General features: G+C 37.9%; 3 protein-coding genes across 8 annotated transcripts; 1 reads left to right on the top strand and 2 right to left on the bottom strand.

Moving 5' to 3' along the window:
- Positions 1-4,335: 4,335 nt before the first annotated feature.
- Positions 4,336-5,172, top strand: LOC124213053 (NADH dehydrogenase (ubiquinone) MWFE subunit). Its single transcript, XM_046613870.1, has 3 exons — positions 4,336-4,477; positions 4,791-4,880; positions 5,041-5,172. The coding sequence occupies exons 1-3, from the start codon at positions 4,379-4,381 to the stop codon at positions 5,062-5,064; spliced, it is 213 nt and encodes a 70-aa protein (XP_046469826.1). The 5' UTR covers positions 4,336-4,378; the 3' UTR covers positions 5,065-5,172.
- mRpS28 (mitochondrial ribosomal protein S28) lies at positions 4,355-8,235 on the bottom strand. Its single transcript, XM_046613866.2, has 3 exons — positions 7,376-8,235; positions 7,157-7,278; positions 4,355-6,506 (listed from the first exon to the last, which is right to left on the bottom strand). Exons 1-3 carry the CDS (start codon positions 7,649-7,651, stop codon positions 6,329-6,331), a joined length of 576 nt encoding a protein of 191 aa, XP_046469822.1. The 5' UTR covers positions 7,652-8,235; the 3' UTR covers positions 4,355-6,328.
- Positions 8,236-8,378: 143 nt separating this feature from the next.
- LOC124213044 (probable G-protein coupled receptor Mth-like 6) lies at positions 8,379-17,385 on the bottom strand. 6 transcript variants are annotated; one of them, XM_046613853.2, is made up of 6 exons: positions 17,327-17,385; positions 11,113-12,235; positions 10,438-10,516; positions 10,141-10,292; positions 9,885-10,047; positions 8,379-9,777 (listed from the first exon to the last, which is right to left on the bottom strand). In XM_046613853.2, the coding sequence occupies exons 2-6, from the start codon at positions 11,885-11,887 to the stop codon at positions 9,504-9,506; spliced, it is 1,443 nt and encodes a 480-aa protein (XP_046469809.1). In that variant the 5' UTR covers positions 11,888-12,235; positions 17,327-17,385; the 3' UTR covers positions 8,379-9,503. The 6 variants fall into 6 exon arrangements, with proteins under 6 accessions (XP_046469809.1, XP_046469808.1, XP_046469807.1 ...); XM_046613852.2 differs by lacking the exon at positions 17,327-17,385 and adding an exon at positions 16,281-16,412; XM_046613851.1 differs by lacking the exon at positions 17,327-17,385 and adding an exon at positions 15,085-15,366.
- Between the last annotated feature and the right edge of the window lie 840 nt (positions 17,386-18,225).

Genomic DNA, 18,225 nt, shown 5'->3' with positions numbered 1-18,225 from the left:
AGTTTCCGAGATATCCCGATTAGAGTGTTTGCATGGCCCTCATCCTGTGTTAATCAAATGGGAAAAATTCAAACCGGATGCGTCACCTCTTAGAATTAAGCCACCGTGCTCCGGATTCACGAGGCTTCGTTTGAGGCTCAAAACTAACTTTTTCGAAGGTACGTAAGAGAAAGAAAAAAAAAGTTAAAAAAAAAAAACACCCTAAATATACATATACCTCGTATTTCCGTATACTTTTACCAAGAGTTTTACTGTATTTATACATGGTGTACCTATCGATCCTGCAATTCCTACCGGTAAACTTGAAAATTTGTCCGGCGTGCTGGAAAGAGGTTATGTTGATACCTGAATATAATAATTCATAGTATACTATGGAATTTGCTGAGCTTGCATCTTCTATAATACGATAATATGACTTCATACTCTGGTTCCGTAGCGGAAGTCCTTACGACCTTGAATCTCCTTATGGGAAGTGGCCTTAACCGCTGGTGCAGAGAATATGTGTTGTTTGAGTAAAGTTGTTAGACGTAGCTAAACATGTTCCACATATCGCAAGCAATATTAACTGTTTGCTAACACCTGCCAGTCACAAATACGTCGATTGTCAGTAATTCTCTGTAGAATTCACTGTTATACACGCGAAGGCTCCGAGTGTGTTGGCACACACAACGGAGGGACGAGATAAGCTCGAAGTCATAGCATACAGGCTTCCGTGTTTTCCCGTCAAGAACATATACGCAAGATAAAACGTGGAAGAAAAAAGGGGTCGGCGGTAAGCTTACACGAATATACATTATAAGTATAATGTAGGCGTGTCAGGCAATTCGCGTACACTTTTTTCTCACTTTACTTTACTCACAAATTTAGATGTCAGATTTTTTCATAGCAGCAAATTATTCACAAGTTAATTTTAATGTCGACATATTATTCTCTCATAAGTTGAACTGAAACGACTTCTTATCACGCGTGTTACGTTTCTATATATATGTATATATAATAAGGCGCGCCTACACGTGAATTGCGAGATTCAAGATCAATACCGCGTGAAAAAATATTAAGACCGCATTTCTTGATAACAATTATGAAAGTTTTTCTGTAAATGTAACGTCCTAGCAGTAAACAGGAATAATTTAGATGTAGAATTTTTTTTAATTTACGACCGCTAACTTATATTTGAAACAAACGCAGTTCTGCAGATCAAACTATACACCAGGCGAGAATCGTATGATTGTATCAACCTGGGAATAATAAGAAACAAAATTTTGGAAGCTAATATTGAAGAAGTACATACCAGAATTCAAACTTTACTTACCCCGGATTTTGCGATCGTTATAAAAATGAAATTTCGCCCTAAATGTGAATAAGGGCTCGATTCATCCAATTATTCGCAATTCATTCGGTATTAGTTGTAACAGACAACGACGAGGATCCGTGAATTCTTTTACGCTAACTTCTACATTTACTTTAATGTATTTCGGTTTATTATACCTCGCTGCAGCTCGTTAGCGTAATTACAGGTATATCGAGTAACGAGTTCCGTAGTTGCGTGCAGAAGGTCTGCAGGACTCCACACTAATCACGATATATGTACAGTTTGTTGTGATGCGATTACGATAGGCATGTATACAATATAGCATACCTTGAACCAGCATGTGATTGGTAAATTACTCGGGAAAGTTGAGTATGTATTGTACCATACCTGCGTGGGAAATATAATCTACCTATCGTAGAATGAAGAACTTCGTTGTGGCGATAAAATTATTTTGAATAATAGTATTCGATAAATTGGTGAGTCGATGATTCATTTCAATTCAAAATTTTTATATTTCTTTCGTTCGATGTAAAATTTACAGCTTATGGGTGGTTTATACCTAATCGAGACGTAATTTACTCGGTAACGTTTTTCCACAGCGTGTCATTGAGGATGTCGCAGTGCTTCATGACGTTGGCTACGGAAGTTGCTTCTGATCCTTCTGATAATAGGCGTAAAGTATAACTATTACGCATGTTCGTTACAAAAAATTTAATACGTATGAAAGTTGAAATAGCAGATGAAGTAATTTTGAATAACGATGGTCAGGAACTTGCCGTGCAGATATGAGAAATCACTTCAATGGACTACAAAGTCGTTTTTTCCCTCAGGTAATTAACGTTCAAGGTGAGACGCGTTCAAGGTTGCAATTCTCGAATGTTGCAACGATGCACCGAAAAATAAATTCTGATGCGTCAATGATTGCTTCGTGCTCAAGTTATACAGTATACCTTATCTTTGAAATCCCTATTTCTGACTAAAAGAATTGTTAGTCGTAAACTTACAAGTTCAATTCAGATTCTCGAGTATCTGTTTGACATATAGTTGTATTTAACAAAGTTAACAATACACGAAATGTGTAAAATAAACATTCGAACATAGTAAAGAGTACGAACTTCCATCTGGTTTTAAATTCACAATTAGGTACATTATGTGGCATGGAGCTTGTTCAGTAAACTATTTCGTCACGGTTTGATCGTAGAGGAAGCTACGTCAGCGGTTGAATGCTCCAGAGTTGAAAGTTGATACTACATACAGAGCTCGGAGTAGGCACAAGGACATTTTTTTTATGCGGGTTAGTTAGTCACTGATATTTTGTATGTGTATCCGAAGTCTCGAGTTTGTCGGAAGTCGATACGGACGGTTGCCTGGCTCTTCTCGCAGGCGGTAGGTTTCCTCTTTGCGAACCTCTAACTTTGTCGGAGAATCGACTATACATACATGGTATAGTAGCGTACAACATTAGTTGATACCCTTCAACGGCGGTCGGGTTGGACTGCTTTTTACAGACGTTAACAAGTCACGAGTCTTGTGCTACAAAACTCGTTCTCGCTGGAAATTATCTGTAGATTTTCCATGATATTTTCTAGAAATAAGAGTAAGTTTCGTCAAGGCCAAGTTCAACGAATCTTTTGCTGTATAACGTTTCCCTAGTTTTCTCATTTCATAATTCCTTATTCCTTGTTCGAAACCATTGAAGATATCAGTCAAAACATGACTTATTTCCCGTATCAAACATTGTATATTTGGACAAATGGTATGACCAGATTTTTTTTTAAGACGTACTACCCTTTTCTATCGATCCCCGTAATTTGTCATTAAAAAGTTTATGACAAACCATCTTGGTGGTCAACAAAATCTCCGACAGAATACATCAACACAGACCAACAAGAATCCAGATTAATAATGCAGCCAGGGATGATCAGAGGATCGTAGGATGAAGTTTAGAGGAGCTGGACGCTATACGTGGAGAATTATTTAGGCGTGGCTTCATCAATTAGTTCCGACAAAGTGGACCGAGTGGAAAGTGAAACATTATTCAAAGTTTATATATAGACGAATATAAGTTCCCGTGTACGTAAAATGGCGAATACGATAATGGCGAGCCGTTGCAGAAGAGAAATTGCAAACTTATAGCAACCGGTCAGCACTCAAACTGCAACCGCAGTATTCTTGGAAGTCTTGAAACAGCTACGATTGCACTTAGGCAGGTGATGTATGTGCTTTAAACTGCGTACTCAGATGAATATCACTCATATATATATATATATTATATGTTTATTACTTGATATATATATATATAATTTATCTTACAATCAATCTCACTCGCATAAAGTCAAGAAGACAATGAATCAAGAACTCACGAATCGTCTACAGCCTTACGCAGGAATCTCTTTTGTTAAGTTTTTTTTTTTTTTTTTTTAAACAGTAGTTCTTTCAGCGAGAAAAATAATGGCGGAAATACCAGTCTTTAATCTTGTTGCATCTTACCGAATCTACCTCGTCGAATTTTCTTCTGCAAAGTCTTTTCACCGTATCGGTATACATAATTTTAGATATAATTGAAATTTTCAATGGTTGCTCATCTTTATTGGGCTAAGTTTCTGAAATCTCAGCTCTTCGGTATTCAGGACCTTTGATAAACCTTCAATCAAAAACGAGCTGTTTATCTTATATTACATAATCCTGATAGTTGGTCTATAAATATATTAATATATGGAAAGCCATAATTTGGATTGTGTCGTTTTTTCAACATCAAAAACGGTCAAACCGAATAAACAGTATTTACCAAAAAGGAATAGAAGAAAAGAAATTGTAGATTTAATTTGGTAAAAGATGAAATTCATTAGATCTAAGAAAAAGCGCTGCTATCTGTATTAAGCTACATGGAAACGGTATCGGTGACTACTGAATCGGAGCGCGATGAAAAGACGGCTTGACTTCAGCTGATTGCATAACTCTGTACATGGTTGTTAGAGGTCGCCGGCGACGGTTATCTTCGTACTGAAAAATAGTTCAGTACGATTAATTTTTCTTTCGCAATTATTCGAATAAGTTGAAAATAAAATGTGGTATGAAATTTTACCATCATATGCCATCATGACCGTTGCCATGGCGATTCCTGGATACGCAATGTACTTCATGAACAAAGCCGTTCTCGGAAACGTAAGACACAGTTTTGCTTTACATAACCTTCATGTATCAGTCCCCATTTCACTGTCACAAGCTGGAAGATTCGATACCATACATTTGCGATAAAAGATAATTAAAGAACAGCGATTGATTTTGTGAGGAGAATCACTCGGTCAAGTCAATGGTCTCGGGATACCGAATCAATTGAACGCAAACTGTCGTTGACGATGAAAAAACGTTAATTCCACTTTCAGCTAGTGCAAAAAAGCTGGATTCGGTTTACTCTGCTAGTTTGATTTCTTACAATGTGAACTAGTTTTTGTCTCACTCTCATTTGTGATTACAGCCGTACAAAAGAGAAATGCGCTATCGATGGGACCGCCACTTGTACATGAGGGACGGTCGGCTGACGGATGGTCGGCCTTACGAAGCACCTGTAAGTTGATGAATTTATTCATTGTTTCATTAACCATCAGTTCTGAATCATATAATTAAATACAATTTGCCTCAATTTTCTCTCAACTTGTTCTTCTTTCTGCTAATCATTTAGACTATGTGACTGTGAATGCCAGTAATTCTTGAAATCTTTCTTACAGGGACTTGAAGCTATTCCTGATTAATCGAAAGCTGCTAATGTGCTCACTCAATGATGTAGAGATTGAATATGGAAACAGCTGTACCATATATGTACCAATAATTTATAACAATAAAATTCCTGTTACAATCTAGATGAACAGCAGTTTGAGTGAAGGCTCTCTCCTTTCAAACACATTTTCACTTTTCGCATCAACTGAAATCTGTAATTACTATTATTATTTAAAGAAAAGTAATAGTGAAAATAAGGGCCAAAGGATTACAAAAAATGTGTAGCTGAAAATTGAAGATGAAGAATCCCCCAATTCATTCAGGCTTTGACCAAGTTTGTTCTTTGCTGTATAATTTGAATAAAAATGACCAGAACCATGAATGCATATTGTGACTGTTTTGTGAGCTTTTGAAAAGTCAAACACGAACTTCAAACTAGTTTCAACTATGTACATTCTTTATTAAAACCACTGTAACTAGGTGACACAATTTTTCGTGAAATTCAGCTCTAATCAATTCACAACAGTTTTCTACAAATGGTGTCATCATTTATGAGAAACACTTGCTGGCGTTTATGTTATTCAGAGAATAACAGAGACTCATTGTATTTGCGTGAATTGATTTTGTTCTCAACAATTGAAACCGAATTCATTGATCATTTTATGCGAAATCTAATATAAAACTTATTATCTTTTCTTCCTCCAACAAAATTGACGAGCAGAATGGGGCAGGGTTGAAATTCCGAATTTGAAAGGTACTGAAAGTACAACTCGGACAAGTCAAAGTTGTGAAAGTGCGAAAATGAGAAAATTTAAAAATCTAAAATATGGAAATTCCGAATGATCAAAGATTCTCAGTTCTGTGAGTTTCTGGCTTGGTGGAATTTCATTACGTTGATCTTTCGTTTTGTTGTATTTGGTTTTTCTGATTTTTTATACCCACTCGTTGAGTAAACTACGCTGCATGAATATATTTTACTTCTCGGAATTTTGCTCCATTGGAACTTTACTCTATCATAACTTGAATTATTTTTGAGTCGATGGGTTTCCGACCCTTCGAAACTTTATTGTTATATAAAAGTTTTATTTTTTTACTTCAAGTTTCACCACCAAATAATTCGGAATTAGATGCTTTCGGAACTTTTGAAATTCAGAACCTTAACCCTGCCCCAGCAGAGTAATGAGTATTTACAAAGGTAGTAATCATTCACTGTAATCTGCAGAGGTGATCGAGTGTTATTTTGTTTCATTTTCCAAGGATAAGAAATACTTAATTTTTCTGGAAACTGTATTACAACCATTATTGCGCTTCTATTGTGGGTCTATTTTCGTGCGTCTGTTCCGCAGAGTACGACATTAAACCCAGAAGCGTACAGTCTGCTTCCAAAATTGTGAGATCTTTAGTGGCGCCTAAAAACCGAGTTGATAATTCAAGGTCCTTTATTCTCAGGCGTACTCTAGCTCCTTCGACATAATTTCTGAAACAAAATCACAGACTTCACGATACCTGTAAGCAGTTGGAAGTACATAAATCAATTTAAATTTTGCTATTCCTGATGATATTCGTGCAACAAATTATGCAATAAATTAACTATTACTTTTTTAAGCAACTTAAGAATATCAATTCTAAATTGCCGCATTATCTCAGAACGTCTGTACTATCTTCAACATTCTCTGAATTTGTCTTAAGATGGTCTAAAATTAGAAGAAGTTATCTATTTCAGAGACAATCTGCAATAAGGTGAGCGGTAAGTTTATTTTTACAAAGAATATTGCATAATAATAGTTCTTTATGCAGCTGAAGTTAGCAGCCAAATACCTCAAACTTTTTGGAAATAGAAAAATGTAGTTCAGTTTTATCCTCATAATTCTATAAAAGAATAGGGGGTTCAAGGGGCTAGCATTTTGCGTAGCCAGGAACTGTTTGTAAGCTGATCAAATATGAGTATTTGGTAGTTAAAGTAAAACATTGTGCTTTTTTTCCAATGTCAAATTAGGTATCCAAAGTTCTGAATTCCTGAAGTAATCTCAAGCTCAGATAGTTCAAGGTTATTGTAAAGACAATTAGGAGCATAAAAAATTCATAATTCAATTTATAGCGGAATACTGGAATGGGCTAAGCACTTACTCTCCGTTTCTCGAGGGCCGTGGACAGACGCAGTGAAATTTCCATCCAAAATCAATATACAGATCATCTTTGACGATATGGAATATTTGACCAATTACTACTTTTCCCTGTGGATCACCAAGCTGCAAGAAAATGTCTATAAGTTAATTTAGGTGAGCGAAAAGAAGCACGAGTTCAGATTGAGGTTAAGAATAGCACGTATGGTCGAAGCAGTCTTACATCGATGAATTTCGAGTGACGGAGCAACGTAGCGAAGGATTTTGGAGCATTGACGATCTCGGACACCGGGGCTGTGTATTTTTCGAAAGCTTGAGCAAATCCACTCAGTTTCGGCTTCTCGACGTTTGAATCCGTTGCCTCGGACACGGGCGTTTCTGTCGTGGGTTTATCACTGCTCAAACATCTCAAAGATGTAGATCCTGGTTTAACAATTCTTGCAGCACCACTGAACGAGCTTGCCGTAATGCGACAAGTTTTCAGCGCAAAACACTGCATTTCGGCGAATTAAGTGCGGTTAACGATGTTAGGTTATGCTTCAGAAGACAAACTCCAAAAAGCGTCTGCTCTCTGTCACCTGGCGGCGTTCGATCCCACTAATTTCACGTGATGGACAGACAGATAGATAGATAGTCGCTGCATTGTCGAAACTGGATTCCTCGAAATAGTTTCAATTTCCACCGTAAGATAGCGCATGAAAATTGATACATGCAAGATACATGCTGGTATCTACACATATTCGCTCAATATTGTTTATCTGATGCTGATCAAGACGTCAATGAAAAATATATCTGAGAGCACGGAGACCACTAAACAGATTGTACAAAATACAGGGTATCTCATTTTAACTTAGATAGCTGAATAACAAAAAATTGCAAGCCAATCAAAAAATGTTTCAAATAAAAGTTATTGGGTGTCGATAGGCTGACCCATGCCAATAGGGGTTTTCATTTGAAAAACACAAATTGACTTTCAAATAACCTTAAAAATGAAGGTCAATGCCAAAATAAAGATCATAGTTGGGTCAACCCCTCGATACCCAACAAATTTTATTTGGAACCTTTTTCGATTGGCTGCAATTTTTTCACTTATTCAGCTGTCCAAGTTGAAATCGGACGCTCTGTATGTATGTCCACGGAATTCATAAACAGGTAGTTATCATGTGGTAAAAACGTGATTTTGGAAGTTAAGAAACGTGTCTTCTATACGTGAACACTTGTAATGATAAATATAGAAATTCCCATTTATTGTAAGATATCACGAATAGTGATCCATTATGTTCAAAGAATTTCGTAGTCTGCACCGTACTTCATCGTTCTTGATATTAAAAAGAAGCATCATAATAAATACAATTTAAATAGCGTTACTTAATACAGTCAATTCTCGATCATTTCTGCTCTTCACATCAGACTCGTGGTGTAACAGTAGTAAAAAATAGTCCAGAGCCCAGAACATGATCAATTAAAAAAAAATGTAAACATCCGACTAGTTGGGTGTTTATTGAAGATCGAAGAGCATAACTAATTCATAAGAATATGAAAAATTACGACGACAAAGTGTAGTTAAACTATCGAGGCTCTACTGGACTGCTAACTTCTTTAATTTTAATCGAGCTTTCGAACAATCCATGTGACTAGTTTTAACGTATACATATTATGATTTATTTTCCTACACACTAATCAACCGTTCAGTTAATCTGAGCGGAAATACTGATAAATAGAGTAGATCTACCACACAAGCTGAGTAAATTTGGAAATGATTTTCATACTTATCATATTAAAGTTAATCACATTCAAAGCTGACGTAAGAACATTTCGTAGAAACAGGCAACGCACAATACAACGCACTTATAGCCCAATGGCTAACGTATGTGATTGTGCAAATTTTTACGTATTACGTCACACATTCACAACAACGTATAATGTTACCGTGAATACGTTTAATCCTTTTAGCGTGTTTATTTGTAGACACGTATTGTTTGAAAAGAAATAACACTGCTCTTCGACCAAATGGTCTTAATGTTAGGTTGTTGTTCGTATTTACGAATTTTTTTTATCGACCACATGTCTTCCACCAGAGGTCACATTTCACGTAATAGTGAAATGTGAACATGGTTAATCATTGAAATTGTAACACAAGAGTCGTATTATTGTCGCACCAGTATTTCTGCAACACCAGCTACTGCAGAATGACATTGATGACATTAAACTTGACTCAACACCGCAGTTCTCTCAACTACTGCGAATCAAGCATCTTTTTTATACCCACGTAAAGTACACGCGTGCATATTGTTATCGATTGTTAATACGACAGTTTGTGCGGCATTTAAAGCTATCGTAATTGATATTGTTCAACTCTCACAATCAGTTGTAATCCTTGGTTTACTTCTGACGAAAAAGTTTCGCAAACGCTGCACCCTTATACATAGCTGTTTTGAAATCGCGCGTTTCATATGGTCCTGCCAAAGGAAAAGCGCGAATATGAAAACGCTTTGCACCATTCCTAACGTGGTAAAAGAGTGAATCAACGCTGGTGTCGGCCAAATTATACAAACGGCCCAGACCACTGTGAAACCTCCCATATGACCTGTCATTATTGTCAACAATTTCACGTACGTTCTACACCTGAAACGAAACAATCGATACTGGCTTTATCTCGCCAAACTGGCGTAGGATGGAAAGAATTGATGACATTTCAAACTTGCGAAATAAATTTCAATTTTCCAACATACCATTGGTTAGTGGTTTCGTGATGTTTGTTAACGTCGATAGTCAGTAGCGCCGTGTCCTTCTTCTGTCGCTTTATCGTAATCACAGTGACGATGTACAACAACGTGTTGCACATATAAACGACGCTGCTGAAAGTCAAGCTGGTCCACCAGGTAAAAGTCAGGCCTGTGAACCGAGAAAAAGAGTTAGATAGTCGCGGGATAAATTTGAATTTATTCAAATCTCATAGACATTTGGTCGATCATCATTCGTACTTACCAAATATTTCATTGTGAAAATACGGGACGTAGCGCATTACAGCTACGGAACTCAAAACAATAACAGCCGGTGTTCCCCAAGCGTAGATCATGCAAAGGACGAATTTTTTCTGGTTACGCTGATCTACATTGGAGTCGGCAGACTTCACGCTTCTGCAACAAGTGAAAACTTTTGAAATTCGATTATTATTTTCGACCATTGCGCTAGTCGAGAAATGAAAAAGGTTTGTCAAACCATATCGACGAAAGTTATGAACGATATTGCAACACACTCCTCAAACATTTACGGATTACTTACCGAAACGTTCTCCAAATATTAACGCTCATCACGTTCAGCCAAAGGACGCTGGCGATGTCACAATATTGTACGACAATTTCTGAAACAAAAATCATGCTTATTCAACAATAAAGCTCCGCCGATTCTACCACCTGCTGATTGATCAGACCAGGGATGGGCAGTCTCTAAGTACATTTTGTACTTTGTACAATAGGAATTACTAATTAAAGTTGTACTCGTAATGTAAAGACTTACATGCTAATTCAGTATTTTATGACGTTCTTAAATACCTGAAGAATATTTTGTATGAGAAAATGATTTCGTGTAAATTGAAAATAGTAAATGAATAGATGCAACGTAAATTTTTGAGAAAGAATTTATTCATTTTCTGAAACATATGAAGGTAAAAAAAATTAGAAAAAAATTATAATAATAATGAAGAAGAAGTTTGAGTTTCTCCGGCAAAGATGGTATATATCGGAGATTGATTTGAAATTTTATATGTATAAATTCTGAAACTGCAGTGAGTGATTCACGAATGCTTGCAAGCCACGTTTATAAATACCACTAAGGAGCCTAGATCGTAAATTACGCATCCATGTATCACGATTTGCATCCAAGGTTTCGTGACGAACACTTTAAAATTGACACTCGGAAGCGTCAATTAAATATAAGATGCGATAATAATTATTTTACCACTCAGGATATTCAGCTGGACATAGTCTCTTAACCCATTTGTAATCATTATTCCCAAGGCACCGAGGTAGAGTCCAACGTAGGCGGCGATATAGGAGCGAACTATCATTCCATGAAAAGTCCTCAGTTCAGGTACTATGGTGTAGCAAACGAATACTGCCAAAATTATGATAAATTGGATTGACCAACAAATGGTGTCCCAGTAGTTCATGCTGGCTTTAGGGTAACATACCACCGCCAAATATACGGAAGAATTTGGATTCCGTAAAAGGCAGTAATTGTCAAATCCGTGAGATTTACTTCCGTAAAAATCCGGCGTATAAATCGAACCGTTGGGAAAAGCGTAGAAATTTTCCAGCACATCCAGCGTCGCCCAGCCAAAACCGCAAGGATAATCAGGGACGATGTGAAAATCCTGCAGCGTCAGGTTCTTCTGCCCATCGTCGATGAGAGTTTTTATTTCAGGGAAAATGTAAACGGTATCATCCTCCACACAGCTTTGTTCGTACCATGCCTTTTCCAGCGGACAACAAAGTTTCAAGCACGTTTTAAAGTCACACAGGCATCCGACTGTTATCCGATCCTCGGGACGCGTTGCGTTCGGCAAATTGATGTCGCTCGAATCTTTCGTCAACCCCGGAGACATCGACTTCCGTCTGGACAAATTGACAATGGCGTTTGACGGACAGGATTCCCTGAACCCGTCGACTTCGGCTCTCCCCGACACAAAAGCCATCGCGTAAATCACCGCAAGAAACACTCGACCGCCGATCATTTACGCTGATGGCCGCTGTTCGATCGATATGAATTTTTATGGTTCTTCCGCAGTAGAGAGGTTTTGTTTGTACAATTCTTCAACGTTCGGTATCCGCATATATTATGCAAATATCACTGTCAACATACTCAGGATCGATGTCCATGTTGCATAGAAAATGTATTTATGATTTATAATTGTATTTTCTTCACAACGAGCCAGCTTAGACCTCGATTCTTGCTTCCGGTCTAACTCGCGCCATGATCCATCAACGTTGCTAATGATACTTCAGATAATGCAGAAGCTGCGGTGATTTCTTTGCTTATCGGTTTCCGCCATCCACGCAAGCTTTGCTACCGCGGTGAGATGCTGAAACATGAAGATATTTTCATTCAAAGTTTTACGGAGACGGCCAAGAGGCATCTCAAATAATCTGAGACGAATTGAAGAGGAGAATTGAAAAATGGCAATTGCAGCCTTTTTCAAATTCACCTCTCGATTTTATTGTGCACGATCACCACAAGTGGTGCAAACTAGCTCAAAACGATTTTCTACCGCTTACGTAACTCTTTGTACACGTGTGTCATAGTGATCGATAGGAGGAATGCGTAAATAATTTTTTTTTAAATTCATAGGCGCGCGCATGTTAGTCCTCGGGCAAGGCAAGTCAATTGCCAACTGAAGCTGTATCGACCTTTCTGACGAGAATACTAAGAGTAAGAAGTATATACGTATGAACGTTGGGACGATTTTGGATAATTTACGAATAAGCTTCGAGCATACGTATAGATTTACGCATCGCTCGGCGAAGCCGCTTATTAACGGACTGAATAAAACACCTGAATCAACGGTAACTTCGAGATGGAAGTAGCCGTGGAACGATCCTTGAAAATGTATGAACAAGGTATTTCGAATTATCCCAACTCTAAGATGTGACGCGCGTTACATTGGTAATGCAGGGATTCTTAGGAAGACACGAAATTAGAATATTACTACTATTAAGACGGTGCTTGTAGCGAGGAACTCTGTGAAGAGAGTTCGATAGAAATAGACCGAAATAACGGTGAAGTTTTGCAGAATAGCAGAAGTTCGGAATGCTGCAAGAGCGATATATTTTCTCCTATCCCAGAGCAGCCAGCTTTCGACTTACCCCGGTTTTTGACAGCGCTGTAAAACGATTTAAGCTTCACCCGCAATTCTATCGTCACTTGAATATTAAACGGTAACGTTACGGTTAGGCTACCAGCGGAAGACTGGTATGGTGGAATTACGAAGTCGAGTGACGAGCTCGATCTCAGTTTCGAACCATTCGAAAGTGGTATCCACTACTACCAGGGAATAACGCGTGACCTAACGAGAGAAGACGAAGCCGGTAAAAAGTGTGTTACAAATGCGTAGAACTTATGCCCAGCACTTAAATAGTGAATAAGTCAGTATTACTTACGTATCGAATAGTCCAGTGGTCTACAAGTAAGCGCGACTTACATCCGATACTTAAATACGATTGCAAGGGTTCTCCAATAGTGACGAAAATGTTATTCGAATCAAGCTCCATTACTCTAACACTCCTGTGGTCCAATAATCTTTTATTTTCTTTTTTGAGAACAGGATCAACGTTACGAATTTGCATCAGACAATGCTTACAAGTGACGCGAATTGAGGTAAAAGTTGAAACGATATTTTTTGAAAAACTATATCGAGTCGAGACTAGCCTTGGGAATTGGAAGATACACCTGAACTTCTACTCTGTAAAATTTCATTAAACATTCTGTTCGTATATGCTAAATTCTCGTCATCAGTTGCCGCATGTAGTCTGTGTACCATATATTATTCGGATAGCCTAGAAACCAAAACTGTTTTTAGCTTATGGGTTATTAAAGTATTCGTAGGAAAGAATACATCTACACTTCACAAACCTAGCGTGAAACCAACAACACCTCGAGCACGGGAAGGAAATCGTTATTATTTGGAGATAGTTGGCTACAGTCCAAACGAAGCGTTACAATAAATAACAATTCTATCAACACGTGGCAGCTATAAATACCTAGAACTCAGAATCCATATACATTATCGCACGGTTAAGAAAATGTCATCCAAATGTGGAAAAATTTTACCAGTATAATAATAGGTGTCATTACGCACAAGCCTGCAAGATAAATTCGTCTTGCTGATTCACTCTTGGTTAGTTTGAATAATTCCATTTTGATCTTCGAAGATTTTTTGATCCATAAAAATGCAATTGAAATATAAAGATATAATTTAAAACCGGCAGGACTTTCAGATACTATCTTTGAACCATGCAATGTATTATCAAGGATTTGACACCAAAAAATCGTTTTGCATTTGGTATGTCTTGGTAACTTTAAACGAATGGAATTTTCCTCAGTAGGGGCAATTTTTCAATAAACTGCATTATTTTTCTCAATAGAACCACACGCGTGATTCAGCATGTTCGATCAACGTATTTATCTCATAGTCAGCCTGAGAAACTTAAAGTGCTTTTAATACATTATGAGAAGATTGTTTATTCACATCGTCCTCACAGCTGATACCTAACGCTACTCATAGTTAAATGCAATATCCATTTATTTTGCAATTCTACAAGTTTTTACACGACATCATATACGTAAGGTTTAACGATGTTGCTTTTTGAAAATATCAGGAGATCGTAAAATGTACGAATAGTATATTGCGTTAACGAGTCGCAAAGAATAAAATAATTGTTCGCGGATAGATTTCGTGATGGAAATTGAAGTAAATATTTTTTCAAATGTCACTACGAAGATCAGTTTCAACATGAAAGGACGAAAGATCGATAAAAGCTGCTGGCGTGTTTCATTGCGAACGGAGATATGAGAAGTGACGAGAAATGAAGAAAAAATTAAATAAGTAAAAGTTATCCGGATCCATAATCGAGCATTGAACAAGAGAAGTTTCATTGTTACAGTTTACCCAAGCTTGCGAAATCGACCTTGAGAATCACTTAAAAATGAATTAGCAAACTAGATAAACATCACGTAGCAAAAGTTGGGGCAAAGAAAAACCAATAATTTTCCCAGAACAAAGAACGGATTATTTTATAATACACAATCTATTTCTGGTCCGATGTAACCTTAACATTCGAATCGAGGCGTGTAAAATATAACTCTGTTCAACGAACTGAGTTTACGAATTCGAAATGGTATGAAAAAGGATGGGATTCCCTGGTGCAATGAAACCTCAGGGTCGCCTGGGATGCGTAGCCGGGTAATTTTTTTTTCCACCAATTTCTTCATGCCTCGGAAACAAGTTTCTCTCGGTAATAAAACTGCCAGCACACGCCTTTCCGAGTCCTGCTACTTGTGGTTCTTCATTGATCATCCGCGACGCTCACAACGAACGATTCCGTCACACGAATACCGTCAATCATGGAAGCATTATCCACGACGACGAAACGTCGCGGCTCACTTGCGCTAATTAGAGTCGCGGTGTCCAAGAGAACGCGGAGATCCACTTGACTTCGCTTCCCAACTGTTACTGAGGTACAAGCACAACGTAACTTACGATTAGCAGTAAGTGCGTAGGTGTCACTGCAGACGTGAGAAGTTCAACATGCTTAATGAAAAGTGCGTGGTAAAACAATTACAACAGACGCGTACCAGGCGTTAAAAGGTCTATTAATATGCAATTGATCCACGCATTGACTGCTTTTTTTTTTCTTTCTTTCTATTTTACGCCAAATATTTAGTTACAACTCATTCCCGAAATTCTGAACTTGCCCAGTTTTCCTTTCTTTCGAGCTAAGTTTACACTTAACTAACCGCAGATGAATATTTCTCTTCCAAAGCTGTATAGTAGGTAGCATTCGTTCATTTCTTTTCTGCTTCTTTAGAAAAATGTGAAACGAGTCCATTGAAAATTCGGAGAATCAATAACGAATCGAACGAGACTCGTTAAGCGTTTACATTATCGCCGGATTAGATAAGAAAGCAATAGGTATGCCAGTTTAAAACAAATCTGACCCTCCGGTGTCGGCGTCTCATAAGTTTGCAGGCAAAGTTGTCTGCAAGTCAAGAGACTCCGCGCAGCTTGCAATTAATCAAGTATCTGCTTCGTAAGGTCGATTTTTTTCTTCTGCAACTCACAAACGCCGCAAGTTTGAAGTGAATTTTCCACCCTAGGTATTGCAGTTGGTTAATTTTATGATTCTTACGAACCTCGATACTTGAACGCGAAAAATCTAGCTGACGTCTGTCATCGTGATGACGATCGTGAATATTCAAGCCAGCCTTTTAAAATCACCGAGTACACGTTAACTGTTTTATTTTATATTGAGTTTATCAATTGTATCGTATGTCGAGTCTTGAGCACAATGAACAGCACATACCATTGACGCGTGGAAAGACGTGTGGTAAAAAATGAGGCTTCTAATTACTTCGTTTCAAAACATGCACAGCGACACGCACACTCGCACAATCCGTTTTAATTTTCAGCCGAACGGCTTATGGTGAGGTTGTTCAGTTTGGCTTGCCAGTTATAGATACACTGGAGCGAATACATATTGCCATTTACTTCCAAGCGGCAGTGAAGTTCCGTCTACGCTTGAGCAACTTGGCCGGCCGAAAGTGTCGTGCCAAAAATGGGTGTCGCGGCTTAAATATCAAGTTCATACTTGTATTCATTCACGCTCGATCTTTTATAACTTTTCGCATGGATTTAGCATTGAAATTGATTTCCGACGACAGTATTTATGTATATATTAGATTCGCCGGACGTCACAAGTCAAACAAGCCGTAAGACGCGCCGTCTGTGATGGAAGTTGAACGAGCGCGTGCACATCCTTTAATGAAAACCGATATTTTAGGCAAACCGCAGATATCCGAGTGCCGAGGCAAGATTGTACACCAAACACTTCCTAAAAGTCGAAGGTCTTTGCTACAACTGTTTCCCAAGATTGAGGTGACATGATTTTCGGATTATGTTGTTTAATGTGTGGAAACTGATTGCCCCAACATACGTAACTGGTTATAGGAAATAACTTGCGTTTAATTACAGCGTACACGTGACGTAGCGATGTGTTATTCATTTAACTGTTTCAATCGAAACGGAGTGAGGAGATTTCGCGAGTGTTAATTGATTATCAATTAGCTGTAATGGTACCGCGATTCGTAAACAGATCGATGCTCCTTGGATTTTTGTGCTACGTAAGGACATCCTCGTGTGAATACGGGAAGCGTTGTTTCTAGTTTGGTAAGTATCATTCGAGCGAATTTCACTTTATACAGCAAAAATACGAATAGATTGATTACATGGTTGTATAAAAGAAACAATCATGTGTCTAGGAGTTATGCGATGTGAAATAACGAAATGAGATAAAAATTCGAAAATGTAATGAAAAAATTTCAGTGGGTGTAAGAGGCCGCTATATTTCATCGCGAAAGGTATAAATAAAAGAGAGGAAGTGAAAAAATAAGGCCAAACCATCTTCACTTTTCGTAGAAATGGGCTAAACAAGTAATCAAACAGCTTGTCTTGGACGTGCCAAAACCGCACTACAGAACACCAAACTTAAACTAAAGTCGAGGACGAGTAGCCGCGGAGTGAGCTGAATGATAAAAAATAATTAACGCAATTACAATTACTGAAGCTGAGCACGTATTCTCGCTATTGCAACGAGTACAGGAAGAAAAGCAATCAGTCAGTCAGAGAGAGAGAGAGAGAGAGAGAGAGAGAGAGAGAGAGAGAGAGAGGGTGTAAAATTTAGCCGTTGATTAAAATGACTTTGCGGACGACGTTACGTTAAAAATTGTACATTATTTCGGTAGTTCGTAAAGAAATTCAAGTTTGCCAAGAATAATTACATAATATTATTGCGGCATTAGAATTAGAGCAATTAGCATACTGCTTATCTAAATCTCTCCATTAAGATTGCTGTCAAAAAATGTTTACCGAATCAGTCGTAAAACTCGCCTGTACATACATATGTGTATCCTTGATTGAAAAGATTATACAAGAAGAACGGTTCAAGATTCGGCAAGAATTTCTTTAGCGTTGTCGATTCCGTAGTTGGAAGTTGGAGCTGCTAAATTTTGGCGACGAAGAGTGACCTGGTTCAGGCATTATCTTCGGATCAAATTCTCACGCTTCTCGACGTGTTTACAGGCATGGTTGGAAAAAAAAAAAAAAGTTAAACAGTGTAACTCTGATGCACGCGTAGCAGTTCTTGGAAGATTTACTTTGAAGATCTCTGTTCTGGTTTACAAGATATACTTTCAGTAAGCACATATGACGACGATGAATGGACGATGGCTCTGCGTAGACATTCCCTACCCCCATAACCGATATTTCTGACACAATGCTAGTTTGGGTTGGTATACCTC

The sequence above is a fragment of the Neodiprion pinetum genome, chromosome 2 (assembly GCF_021155775.2).
Source record: "Neodiprion pinetum isolate iyNeoPine1 chromosome 2, iyNeoPine1.2, whole genome shotgun sequence".
NCBI lineage: Eukaryota > Metazoa > Arthropoda > Insecta > Hymenoptera > Diprionidae > Neodiprion > Neodiprion pinetum.
The sequence above is the reverse complement of the archived record's forward strand: the minus strand, read 5'-3'. Positions and strand labels throughout refer to the sequence as shown.